The following is a 13,200-nucleotide window of genomic DNA, read 5'->3' as shown; positions in this document are numbered from 1 at the left end:
TACGTCAAATCAGAAATATCATGTCATGAGACAATTAGATTTCTTGTATTTTTCTTTATTATTCGTATATTAATTAATTTGTTTGTACTTACTTATTTTCCTTTGTTTTGTCATTTAGGACCAACAAATACGAGGCAAGCAGCTGTAGTGGAAGCATTCAAACATGCGTGGAAAGGATACCAACAATTTGCGTGGGGTCATGACCATCTAAAGCCTATAAGCAAGACGTACCATGATTGGTTTGGTTTAGGATTAACTTTAGTGGATTCCCTTGACACGATGTACATCATGGGATTAAATAAAGGTAAACTTGATGTCATTTCATTGAACAGTTTTAGTTTGAATTTGTTGCTTTCTTAACGTAAGTTTTAGTTCAGTGTTAATTTATGCAAACATATAGTACTTTGGAATCCATATCATTTCGTCCCTGCAAGTTCCCAGTTTATAATTATGAAATCATTTTCTTCGAAGAAGATATTAACGTGTAAATTTCTAACCATGTTTGGTGAGATATGTCAAATTTGAGTGAGAACTTCATTGGTCAAACTCACTTCGTAAGGTAGGAAACAAACATTCGGGATTTTTTGGTATTTGCTTCGTGCAATTAGAACGACAGCATGAATTATTCTTTACCTGCACCATTTAGATATTTTAACCAAAGGTGTTATAAACTAGCCAACTATTTAATTATTTTATATAGGTTAGAAGAAGAAGTTATATACTTTTAAAAAATATAATTATATAAAAATGTTTTGTATCTTAGAATGTTGATTCTGTAACGATAGCAACGAGAGAATACATTGTGGTATGATAGCTGTAAACAGCCTAGATTTAACTATACAATAAATACATTCGAATAAGCAACATTTGCAGTTTTTGTGTTAATTTAATACGTGTGCAACTCACTTATTTGAACTAGGGCTCAACGATTACGTTGTACAATTAATAATAATTGAGAGAGAGCGGTTGTCCTTGGAGATTGAAACTAGAACTTTCATTTTATAGGCCTTTTGTTGGTAGATTGGTTTGTAAATATAACGTGAACGAACGGAGACTTGCAAAGAAGAGACAGAAAAAATACCCATTTTTTTGGAACACTTGCTTTTGATCTGATTCATTTGTGGACTTACTCAATGTTTATGGTTAAAGCTTAAAGAGTAGCCTGTTGCGGAAAGTCCGGAATTACACTTCAAAGTAAATGCATTAGTGGAGCTTAAGTGACTGATGATAGACATATACGTATGTTAGATACTCGGGGTGAGATTTAGTATCTCTTCCAAATCCATCGACGGATTCGGAGCAGGTACTATGTCTTATAGTGAGCCGTTGTAAATTACCTCGTTTATGCATATACCCACCGTCGCTGACGCGTCTGGTCCCTATGGACGCACACCTTCGCTAGTGCTCGGGACTCCCTGCTGCACTCCTGCTCTAATTCGGTTAGATAGCATTCGTGGGTTTTAGTGGCCGCTTAGCACAGGTTGATTCGTGTTTTATGCACCGTAGTTTTTATGCCGTACTTTCACACTGTATTTGTGTTCATGATTACATCACAGTTACAAATGAACTGTAATCACTTCCAAGAGAGCCATAGTCACTACCAAATGATTGGGGAAGAAGCTAAATAATACTCTATACTCGTAATGCTAATATGCTAATAAATTTCAGAACATTTAAGAGTTGCGGTTGCATGAACATAGGCAAACACATTTAGTTATTTTTAATCCTTATTATAAACGCAATCCCATTCATCCTTAAATATACATTCCGCGTAATCCTCTTTGTTGTCTTTAGCAGATTTTATTGGACTTCTTTCTGTAGTATCATGTTAACCCCTTGAATCCCAGCCGTAGCGGAGAACATTAGGCAACAAATAGTGCTAACAAATCATGAATCACATTGGTTGCTAATATCATAATTGTTTTAAAATTATTGCAATTAACATTTGGATCTCCCGTAATCTAATGGTCAGAGCGTTGTACTCATTGGATCTTAATCTGATGAACCATAACCTCCTCTTCCTCCATATTCTAGTTCTTTTGTTATACAAAGTACACAGGAGAAAAACACACGTCTCATAAATAGCAGGGGTTCGTACTCTCAGCAACAGATGGCATAATGATCGTGGTTTGCTCATTGCTTGCAAAGGTCACGTGCTCTAATGTCGTCACAGTAATACGTAGACTTCTTCCCAACCAGAATCATTCATACCTTTTCGTGGCCATTACCATGCAAGAATATTTCCACTTCAGCCGTTGGAACCAGCTGCGTATGGGCCGTACATAGTGGTAGTAATGCGGTTAAAAACATGTTTGCAGTAAAATGTTTCGAAATATGAATTTTATCAAAGCAAGAATCAAAGTAACATTTGATACCAGTTCTTCGGACGTTGTTCCTTGAACTGATTGTCCTCACGACGTGTATTATCTCGTCAATGTACGTTAGAGAAATCTATGAAGGTACGACTGCTGTCCCGAATGTCTTTCAGTTTAATATAATTTGTTTCTGTTCCTATGCGTCTGTTTCTCTCTACTATAGAGACTGTTTGACTTGCTAAATCTAATTAAAATAAATACCGTGTAACTTATATATTCACAATGGCTTCACCAAAATTCACCATTCGTTTTTGGAAACCCTGAAGTAATTGTAAATTCACAAGAAGAGAGAAAATCGATACAGGACAAAAACAGAAGTTATGTGAAATTCGATTTTTCTTTCAATCATATTATGTGGTACCCATAATGAATCTTCAATAATACATACAATATAACTTGCAATATCTAAACTTCAGTCATCCGAATCCATATCGTTACTTTTTTTAAAAAAGAAAAGCACAATAAACAACTTAACTGAAGTACAAACTGCTTGTATACGTCCGTAAAAATATAATTTTCTTGAAGTTCCTATTGAAATGAACGTTGATTTTATATTTGACTTTTTAAATGTTTTTAGTAAAAATGGTCTTATATTCAACATGCATTAGACCTTTTTTTCTTTTTAATCTCACAGCATAAACTTTTGACGATTTCCTCAATTATGGGGATTTCGTCTACAAGTTTAGTCCGGATAATTGGAGTTCCACTGTATGTCCAGTTAACATTTATTTGTATTAATATTCAAATCAGCCTTCCTTAAGTGAAATTATTGAATTATAATTTGGCTTTTACAGAGTACGAAGAAGCCAGGCAGTGGGTGGCAGAAAATCTTAATTTTAACATCAATCAAGATGTCAATTTCTTCGAAGTGACAATTCGTGTTCTGGGTGGCATTTTAAGTATATATCATCTTTCTGGAGATAAAATGTATTTGGATAAAGCGGTAAGCGATATTCAATAGCTTCATATAAATTTAGTCTTCTTCTTCTTCTTCTTCTTCTTATTATTATTATTATTATTATTATTATTATTATTATTATTATTATTATTATTATTATTATTATTATTATTAATTTATTTATTGTTTTTGAGCAAGTCTGATTATAAATGGCATGAAGTTTTGAAATATATACGTAAAAATTTTAAAGATTGGTATAAACATGTTCATTAACCGCATTTATATTGAAGGCAATGTCAGATTTATCATAACGCCTATTTAATTCATTTCCTAGGATTTTTTTTCCCTCTTTAAATGTGAGTTTTCACTAAATAAGGTTTTGTTAAAAAAGAAGTGCACATCATTAACGAAAGAGTTTCTCTAAGATGCATAATATGAGATTTTTTTTTGTATTTTAATACATTGTATATTTTCAAAACACTAAATTTAAAGATTTTGTACGACACAGAGAGTGAAGAACTGAATGACTGAACCTGGACTCGAACCCGGAATCTCCGACATACCGTGCCGATGCGTTAACCAAGAGGCCACCCAGTCCGCTTCCCAGAATTTCCTCGAGTTTTACCAGTTTAATAGTAACAAGAGCGCATCCATGGCATCCAGTAAAGTAGCATACCTCTTTATATATAAAAATATATATATATCAAGTCTTTCAGATAAAATGTCCAGTGCTTTTAAATTATAAACGGTTGATAAATCGATGGAACAAAAGTGAGATAGGAAAGTAGTCGAATCGAATGGAGTGCTTTCTTTGATCCATGGGGCCCCGGGGGTTATCCGAAAGTTTTAACTGGTAAGATATGTAGTTCTTGTGGGGCACACTTTCGAAATGGCTGCAATTTCATTTTGAATTCATGCAGTTTCAGATAATACAGTGAAATGGTGCGAGAATGAACTTTTTTTCCCCTTTCTTTCGTATATCGAGAATGTGAATTTTGTAATATCTGTATCTTATGCACTGGCAAAATGTGTTTCTGAAGATATAAAACTTTCGTAAGGTAGTACATATGTCAGAAAATACTTGGAAAACACTAGTAGTATTTCGTTTTCGATCTCGTGTAGAAATTTTCACTTTGACCTAAGCCCTTTATATATATTAGTGCAGCCATTTTCAAACGATGTGCTGCCGGAAAAAAATTAACGCTTTATAGATTTCTACAATACAATATGAGCCAAAGGTACCTTCTGATTTTAGAACAGCTAGAGGAAGTGACACCATATCTTGGATAGAGCTAATGAAGGTAGAACAGCATCTATTACTATATACCATCATGGCAGTCACCATGAACTCCTCTGTTTTGGATTCAGGTCCAAAATGTTTAATAGGAAGGGGTCTCGTGACATGTTTTGGGATACTTTTCACTACAAACACGCGCCTGATATTGCCTGCTTCTTTCTGAGCATTTAATAATTATTATATTCATAGTATCTGTTTATTAACTTAAAATTGTCTTTCCAAACGTACATGTAGCTTTAACTTAAATTGTATATGTAAATGTATTCAAACCTTAATGTCCGTTTGGGTATCATTTAATATTGTTCAGTGGAGATAATTCTCCTCATGGGTTACTTTGATCTGATATGAAGTCGTTTTAGAGGCGAGAGTATATATAAAATACTCAGAAGTCGAAAAATAAGGACCACCCTAATATATATCTTTCAAAAGTGCAGCGTTCGTTGTTTTTCGTCATTTGATAGTCAAGCAATTGTATCTCCGTAGGTACTGTTTCTCTATGATGAAAAATACGAAGTAAGTTTGCATTGGCTTTGGAAAGGAAGTTAAATTTCTATATGTGTGACGTAGTCAAGCAATTGTATCTCCGTAGGTACTGTTTCTTTATGATGAAAAATACGAAGTAAGTTTGCATTAGCTTTGGAAAGGAAGTTAAATTTCTATATGTGTGACGTAGTCAAGCAATTGTATCTCCGTAGGTACTGTTTCTTTATGATGAAAAATACGAAGTAAGTTTGCATTGGCTTTGGAAAGGAAGTTAAATTTCTATATGTGTGCCGTAGGATTCTTAATTACCGTACCCAGTTTGCCAAAATCTGAGAGAGTTTGAAAAATGCTGTATTAATTTTAAGAACTTCCCTTCGGTAAACACCTTTTTGATTGTTTAGTTAGAAAGTTAATGTAACAACGAACAACACATGTTCAAGATTAAAGATCGTGTTTCCATGAACCCTCTTACACCAAGAGGTGGTCATTTTCGAACCATGTATGTTTCTTGCAAGAAATTAGTTTTCTTTTCCAGAATAGGCGCCACTTACATCGAATGACTTACCAAACATATTGTATGTGTGTTGTGCAATCTAAAATATTGCAAGTGGTATAGTTGTTGCGTCTCCTGGAAAAGAATCTCATTTGTTTACGAGAAATAAACATGGTTAAAAAATGATCAGAACTCGGCGTTCCGAATGTAAAGTATGCATACTAATTAGTCTTATTTTCTCTTTTCTCCAGCTTGATTTGGGCAATCGCTTGATGCCTTGCTTCCAGTCACCTTCTGGTGTGCCATATTCGGATATCAATTTACTGACCCAGAAGGCACACTCGCCTAAATGGAGCCCCGACAGTAGCACTTCGGAGGTTACCACAGTTCAATTAGAGTTTCGAGATTTATCTATCGCCACTGGAGATCCAAAATTTGAGGTAATAATTTTTTACATCTTATTTAAGTTGGAAATTCAAAATAAAAACTATTTAAATGCTATATATAGTGCGTTAGAAATACTGTACAGAACATCAGAAGTGGAATCTTTATTGTAGGTAGGATAAAATGTGTCAACTGGGGTCCAGAGATGATTAGTTAGTGGGGGGAAATCGGATCATTAGGAAATTGTCTCTTCTGTTTATTTATTCGTATGTCCGGGTGTCTGTCGGCCACGAAAAGTTACGAAATCAGAAAGTGGTCGTGAAAGTCAAGAAAAAGTCACGAAATTTAGCTTTTGGGTCACAATTTTTATCTGTACAAATATAAGTAGGGACTGGAAAATTTTGTTCTATAAAACGTCAAAATTTACCGCCAAAAATGTCTATTGTCGGCTTTAGACTCTAGCAAATCGCAAGCAAAGCACGCGTCTTTCGCATTCATGAAAAAGTCAATGAGGAACACGAAAAACAAAACAAAATAAAGATGGAAGCAGAATATCTTAAAGTATTGAAGGAAAAGAAAAGGATATTGTTACAACAGACCGAAGAGGAAGTTGAATCACTTTAGAAGGAGATCGAAAAAGCTCAAAAAAGGATCGAACAATATTAGGCAACTTAAAAGAGAGATTGAATCCATCAGTTGAACTGTTTACAGTCACTGGCACATTTTAAAAGGATTGTTAAGGATATCTCAATTAGATATGTAATTTTAAGATTAGTGGATTTGTGATTGTTCGTTGTTGGTTACCAAATAAAACAGACTATATAGAGTAAATATACTGAAAGTGATGTGAGAGAACAGCAAGTTTTTATAGCTCCAGGGAACAGCCTTTGAAAGTAGAGATAAGTGCTAAAGAAAATCGGTACTTTTATTATTTTTCAAATGTTATGAAATTTTAGTTTTGGTAAAGAAAAAGTCATAAAATTTCATTGTGTAATTTTAGTAGACACCCTGAGCGTGCTTGTGCATCACCTATAAGCACACATGGAAACATGACAAATTATTTCTTTATTTCACTTGAATATTTTCCTTCAAGTCTAGTACTAGTGCACTTAAAAGGTAACGAACGTTTCAGAAATAAAGTGCCACATTGATTATCGATTAGAAATTGATTGGTTATTGTTTATTGATGGATACCATTTTTCACAGTATTGAGTTTTTTTAATACTTTGCTGAAGTTAAATCATCACCATTGCTATTCTGCCATTATTGGCAGGTTACTTGCCGCAGCTGAGAAGCTTCCATAATCCAGTCTTCCGCTAACCTCTTCGTCTTCACATACGATTTCTTTGTTTTGATGTCCATTATTTGTAGTCGCCTTCTCATCCTTCCCTCTCTTTCCTGCGACCATACCCTCTAAAACTTCCCTTATGATACAGTTCCTTCTTAGCCAATGTTCTAATCAGTTTTTCTTACAGGCCGCGGTGGCTCAGTGGTAGAGCGTTCACCTATGGTGCTTGGGGTCCCGGGTTCGATTCCAGCCCCCGCCAAGTGAACTTTGTGGTGGACAAACACCGTGTGCGTGGGTTTTCTCGGGGTTCTCCCGTTTCCTCCCACTTTCTTCATTCCACCATTTCATTCATTTCTCATTATCACCGTCTCCTTTAGCCTAACCGGCATAACCGTGGGACGTAAAACTCAAATATTTCATTTTTTTTCAGTTTTTCTTCCTTAATAATATCTAAAATTGTTCTATTTCCAACAAACATTTCTAAAACCCTCTCATTCGTTTTCCGCTCCATCAAGCTAATTGTCTCCATTCTTTGTCCATACCACATGTCAAAAGCTTTCAGTAGTTTTTCGTTATTTTTGCGTAATGTCCATGTTTCTGACCCATTCAGTAGAATACTCCACACGAAGCACTTTATGAATCTTTTTCTCACCTCTTTGTTAAAGTTCCCACAAAATAGTAAATAAAATAGTGATTTTTTTTTAACGAAAATTTGACTAAGTCTAAACTTCAACCTTGATGGCCAATAACTCGGGAACTGAAAATGTATGCACGAGAATATTTCACGTGTACATTAACAAAGGACGTATGCGAGCCATGAGAGCTGTATATTTATGAAAATTGATACCCTGAATAATTGTGGATCGCAAATCATCGTGGTGAAAGTCATTCGGTGCGGAAATGCCTTCTTTATCCGCTGACTGAGACACGTGACCAAGAACACGTCAGTACTGTCACACAAATAGTGTTGCAGTCTCAACACAATATTATAGTTTTCAAATAGAGCATATATCATTTTATGGCATTAAAACAATTGGCATAAAACGTAAAAGGAAATTAGCAAAAGGTGATTTATCAGTGTTGTCAAATAAGCGAGATATGAGCTGCACAGTTGAGAAATTATGGGGTCCGAACAGAGAAACGAACAAATGTGCAGCAACAACAAGACCGCAGAAGGAATAAATGCACAGTAGGAAGTAAATTATAGCATGCGAAACCTCCAGTGACTAACATTCTTCATACATGATTCACCCAAAAACAGCACGTGTTAGGGTAGCCGTATAAAGAAGTTCCATGTGACATAATGCGGAAATTTGAACAGCAACCTTCCTATAGCGCAGCAATCCCAATGGCGTTTGTGTGGAATCGATATCTCGAACCGTTCCCAGGAACTATATAACGGACTGTCTTGCAGTTCCAAGTCTGCATAAAGAATGTAGAAAGCTCTGGCACGAAAGGTAACAAATCTGTGATAAGAAAGTACGTCAGAATTGATTCGCAAAGATTAGTAACTTGTGACAAGTATCAATCGAGAGTATCGGAAACGTTAGCATGTGAAACAGCGATGAAGATAAAACAAACTGCATTCAGGTTACCAGCAATATAGAGGCGCAAAATATTTTAAGATAATACACTAATGCATACAACAGAAAAACCATAGGTAGCATGGCAAACCACGTACAATTCTCACCCTAGCCGCACACTCGATATGACATATCTAACCCGTTAGTCACTGGATGTTGTGCATGCTGTGGTATACTCCCTACTATACATTTGTTACTTCTGCAGTCTTGTTGTTGTACATTTGTTTGTTTCATTGTACGGACACCATAGTTTTCAACTTTACAGCTTCATATCTCCCTTATTTGACAAAACTGATAACCCACCTGTAGCTTATTTTCTTTCACGTTTTATGCCAATTGTTTTAATGCCATAGAAGGATATACGTTCTATTTGAAAAACTATAAGTTCGTGTTGGAATGGCAACACTGCTTGTGTGACAGTACTGCCGTGTTTTTTTTTCACGTGTCACCACTCCCGTAGGTATCACGTTACCTGCATATATTTTTCATTTTCTCCCATTCTTCGGCGTTTTGGGGATACAACTCGGCACAACCTCACCTGCCATTGCTTGCTATATGTATTATACTTAGCGGATGAACAAGGCATTTCCACACCAAATGACCTTCACCACGATGATTAGCGATCCACAACTAGTCAGGATACCATTTTTTATAAATATATATCTAGCTATCACTGTTCGCATACGTTCCTTGTAAGTAAATCAAAGTCTATCTCCTTGCTACGTTCAAAATTGAATGTGCTCTGTAAGTTGCGTACAATATGTATTTTTCTTGAGACTTATAAAAAACAGTCAGGTGAAGGTCAGATATTCATAAATTCAAACTGTGCTACTCACATGCTCGTTCCTATGTTTGGAAACGGTAATTAAAAAATTGCTATTTTTAAATTTTTATCGCTTTATATTATGTTGTGTTTTGCAATATTATTATTATTATTATTATTATTATTATTATTATTATTATTATTATTATTATTATTATTATTATTATTATTATCATCTAATTTGACATTCACTCCCTCATTCTTGACTGATCTTGAACCAAACAATGGTAGTGCTTCTAAAGCTTCCGAAATAATATGCGACATTTTGCTTCTAGTGACCACCTAGTTAGCATTCATTGGTGCAATTTTTTTTTTGCCTTGTCTTCCTTTACGCGCATACTCAGTGTGGCTTCGCGGATGCTCAGCACCTTCGCCGTGCCCTAAACAGGAATAGATAGAGGAGGAATCTTGCTTGTAAACAGCAGCTAGCACAGGTTAGTTTCTGCGCGTATTCCGCTTTTTTTCCCTCTCTCTCTCTCTCTTGCAGAAAAGTGTATTTATAGCCTTAATGGCTGTACCGAAGATTGCGTCATCGCCTACAAAATACAATTGTTAAAGATTGTAATATCCCATTTTATGAAATACGCAGCATGTGTGTGTAATGTTAACTATTCGGGGTCATAATCTCAAACTTCACCCTGGAAAATTATTTTGTATGTATTTATATATGCGGTCTGTATAGGTTTGTAAAATCAACTGAATATTATTACTATTCGTTGATTTCAATTCTAGTATTCCCATAACTAATGACTAGAAGCATTTCCATCACTACGAATTCCATTTCTTTTGTTTCCTCTTTATATTTAACTACGTATATAGCGCTACACAGTAAGTAATTATTTTCCAATCACAGTACACGTGCACAAACACGCAACATGGATTTCACCCTCTTATGCTTCATGGATTACAACCCCAAACAGTAGGGTATTTCCGCAACTTGAAGGTAAACATATATACCAAGTTTCATTAAAATTGGTTAAGTTTTTTCAGAATTACTGTGAAAAAGATGGACAGACACACACACACATACCTATCGAGTCAAACGGAAGAAGCTTCACTAACTCTCGGTTTAACAATGAAACTTCCATAAAGTGTGTATTGAAATTCCCTTGCCAAGTTGTTTCATTTGATAGCCCCCACAAAATATTCAACTTATTTAATGGTTTTGTTTTAACAATATGACGTTTAGTGTCTGACTTACTTAATGATTTAGTTACACCGTGTAATCAGTGCTACTTCTGATATTATAGCAAATACTTCTGATATACTTCTGATATATTAGCACTTCATTTATAAAGTTCTACCAAGCCTTTTCGTTTCTACGTGAGAGTAAAAAATTAACAAACCAAGGCTTCCCTTAATGTATACACTGACTCAGCTGATTGATCAAGTTCTTTACTCTTTGAAAAAAGTGCTACTTTCTTTTCTACATGGCAATAACCAATTTCGTATCAGATAATCAAGGTAATATGTATTGCATGTATTCTTATTAAAAAAGAAACTAAGATCGGCACGTATACACAATAATAGCTCTCACCTTTCCCTTGCATTCTTGTGTAACGTATACATTCGCTGTTTCAACATCTTCGACATTTCAGCGATTCAGAGCATTAGAGAACGTAAGGGGCTTTTTTCACTGTATTTTTTTTTTTTTCTGGACATAAACAGAACAAGTAGCAAACAGTTACGTAAAAGGACATTTATTTTCTTATTTCAAGCAAACAGTTGTATGTGAAGTATGCGTAGGGTACTGAACTATTAGTTTTTAAGATGTAAGGTGTACAAGAATTAATTTATATATTTACCCTATCTGTCCAGTGTGTCCGTCCGAGAGACACAGCATCTCAAGAACTACTTGATGGATCACCAGCAATTGTGTTCAGGATGTAGATCAGAAGTTAGAAACCGAGTTAATTGATTCAATTCGAGCCAATATTCAAACCGAGTGGTAGAAATCAACCATTTCCGGTTTTAACGTTGATCACTGTAGAGCAAAAACAGTCATAGATAGCTAGTAACGATTTCCTGCAATCGACTAAGTGTACCAAGAATACGTTTTATCTTCTTTCTTAGCTCTTTACTAAAACCAGAACTGATAGAAATCGGCTACAACCTAAACCCAATATTTATCTACAGAGAACAAAAACAAGAGTAATTGTGTGGAGTAACGAACTGCCGGACGTACAAGAGTACAATCTTGTAAGTCCCATTGCGGAATCCTAATAATGAGTTTCTTGGATAGGAGTTAAGCATCCCTTTCAGCACTGGTATATGACATGTCAACCTACAACGTAACGTGAGATCAGAACTACATGAGCTCCCACCGGGAATCGAATTCGGTTCTCCCGCATCTAGGGTGTATACTATAACCACATAGCCACGAGAGAGCTCCAGTTATAGTAAGTCAGTAAATAGTTGATTTTGTAAGGAGTCAGAAGTCGATACCCTAGAAGTACGTAGGATGGAACCGTACGCTCAACTGTAGGTGTAATTTTTCATATAGATTTAGTGCTGGAAAGTTATGTTAAACTTTAAATATTTCGTACAAATGATCCATAAATCGTGGACAATTTGATGTCTCTTAAGATAAGCCAGCGGACGAGCGTTTCTATGGCATCAGAAATCCATGAATCAAACGGTGATCATCTAAAATATTAAGGATCGCATTTTTACGCATATTGTACGTACACCGTATCGAAAAAGTACTCTACAGCTTCGCACAATATGACGGAACTTGTGATGAACATAGAGAGACAAAACGAGTTTTGTGTAATGCACAAACTCGAATTTTTTTTCCCTCTATACACTGTCCAATGGCGTGGGAGATCCGGGTTCGGTTCTCGACAGAAAGCTCACGTGGTTCGGATTCAACGTTAATCAGTAGGTCCACGTCTCATATAGCCTTGCTGCTGAACGAGACGTTAAACTCAAAATCAACTCAATCACAACACTGTCCAAATCCTTTATAGAATGTTAACATCAACTGTGGCACCAGCGTTTGTTATTCTGGGCCTCATATCAGTATCAAGCACAGGCGTTCTGTATACTATATCCTTTACATAACTCTATGAAACAAGTCCAGAAGTGTAATGTAACGGTATCTAGGTTGCCGGGCAATCTTATAATGTATCCCAATCCTGTCCAGGAAATGTTCGACTTTTTGCGAGGATTTTAAGTCGCGCATCTTGTAGTAGTTTTCTGATTATTTTACATATATATCTACATATATATACAGGGTGTTTCAAAATAGCACCGACAGCGTTTGGGAGGTGATTCCTGATACCAAGATAAGATGAAAAGTATAGACCAACCTGGGTGCACAAATGCTTCCTCTCGGAGTTATGAGCTGCCGAAAACATGAAAGAATGAACTTTAAAGGTCCTTAGCTGCAGTACTATGGGACCTACCGTAGTCGGGTCAAGACTTTATTTAGAAACTAGTATGTGCCTTATCCAAATATCCATGTTTCAGAATCCTGCCGTACTTCCGCAACAATTTTTATAGAGGTAGTTAGAGAGTACTTGAAATTATATGCCCGTACCCAAACTGCCTCTAAAAATTGTTGCTTGAGTACCG

At 35.7% G+C, this 13,200-nt stretch overlaps 1 protein-coding gene across 1 annotated transcript in view; it reads left to right on the top strand.

The window, feature by feature from the left end:
• Positions 1–13,200, top strand: part of alpha-Man-Ib (alpha-Mannosidase class I b) — a 71,738-nt gene that overhangs the window by 23,047 nt on the left and 35,491 nt on the right. The window contains exons 4-6 of the mRNA XM_081744149.1: positions 119–304; positions 3,170–3,318; positions 5,798–5,986. Coding sequence (XP_081600275.1) covers positions 119–304; positions 3,170–3,318; positions 5,798–5,986 — 524 coding nt within the window. The remainder of the gene's footprint in view (positions 1–118; positions 305–3,169; positions 3,319–5,797; positions 5,987–13,200) is intronic.

The sequence above is a fragment of the Thermobia domestica genome, chromosome 17 (assembly GCF_964235325.1).
Source record: "Thermobia domestica chromosome 17, izTheDome1.hap1.1, whole genome shotgun sequence".
Classification (NCBI taxonomy): Eukaryota; Metazoa; Arthropoda; class Insecta; order Zygentoma; family Lepismatidae; genus Thermobia; species Thermobia domestica.
The sequence above is the reverse complement of the archived record's forward strand: the minus strand, read 5'-3'. Positions and strand labels throughout refer to the sequence as shown.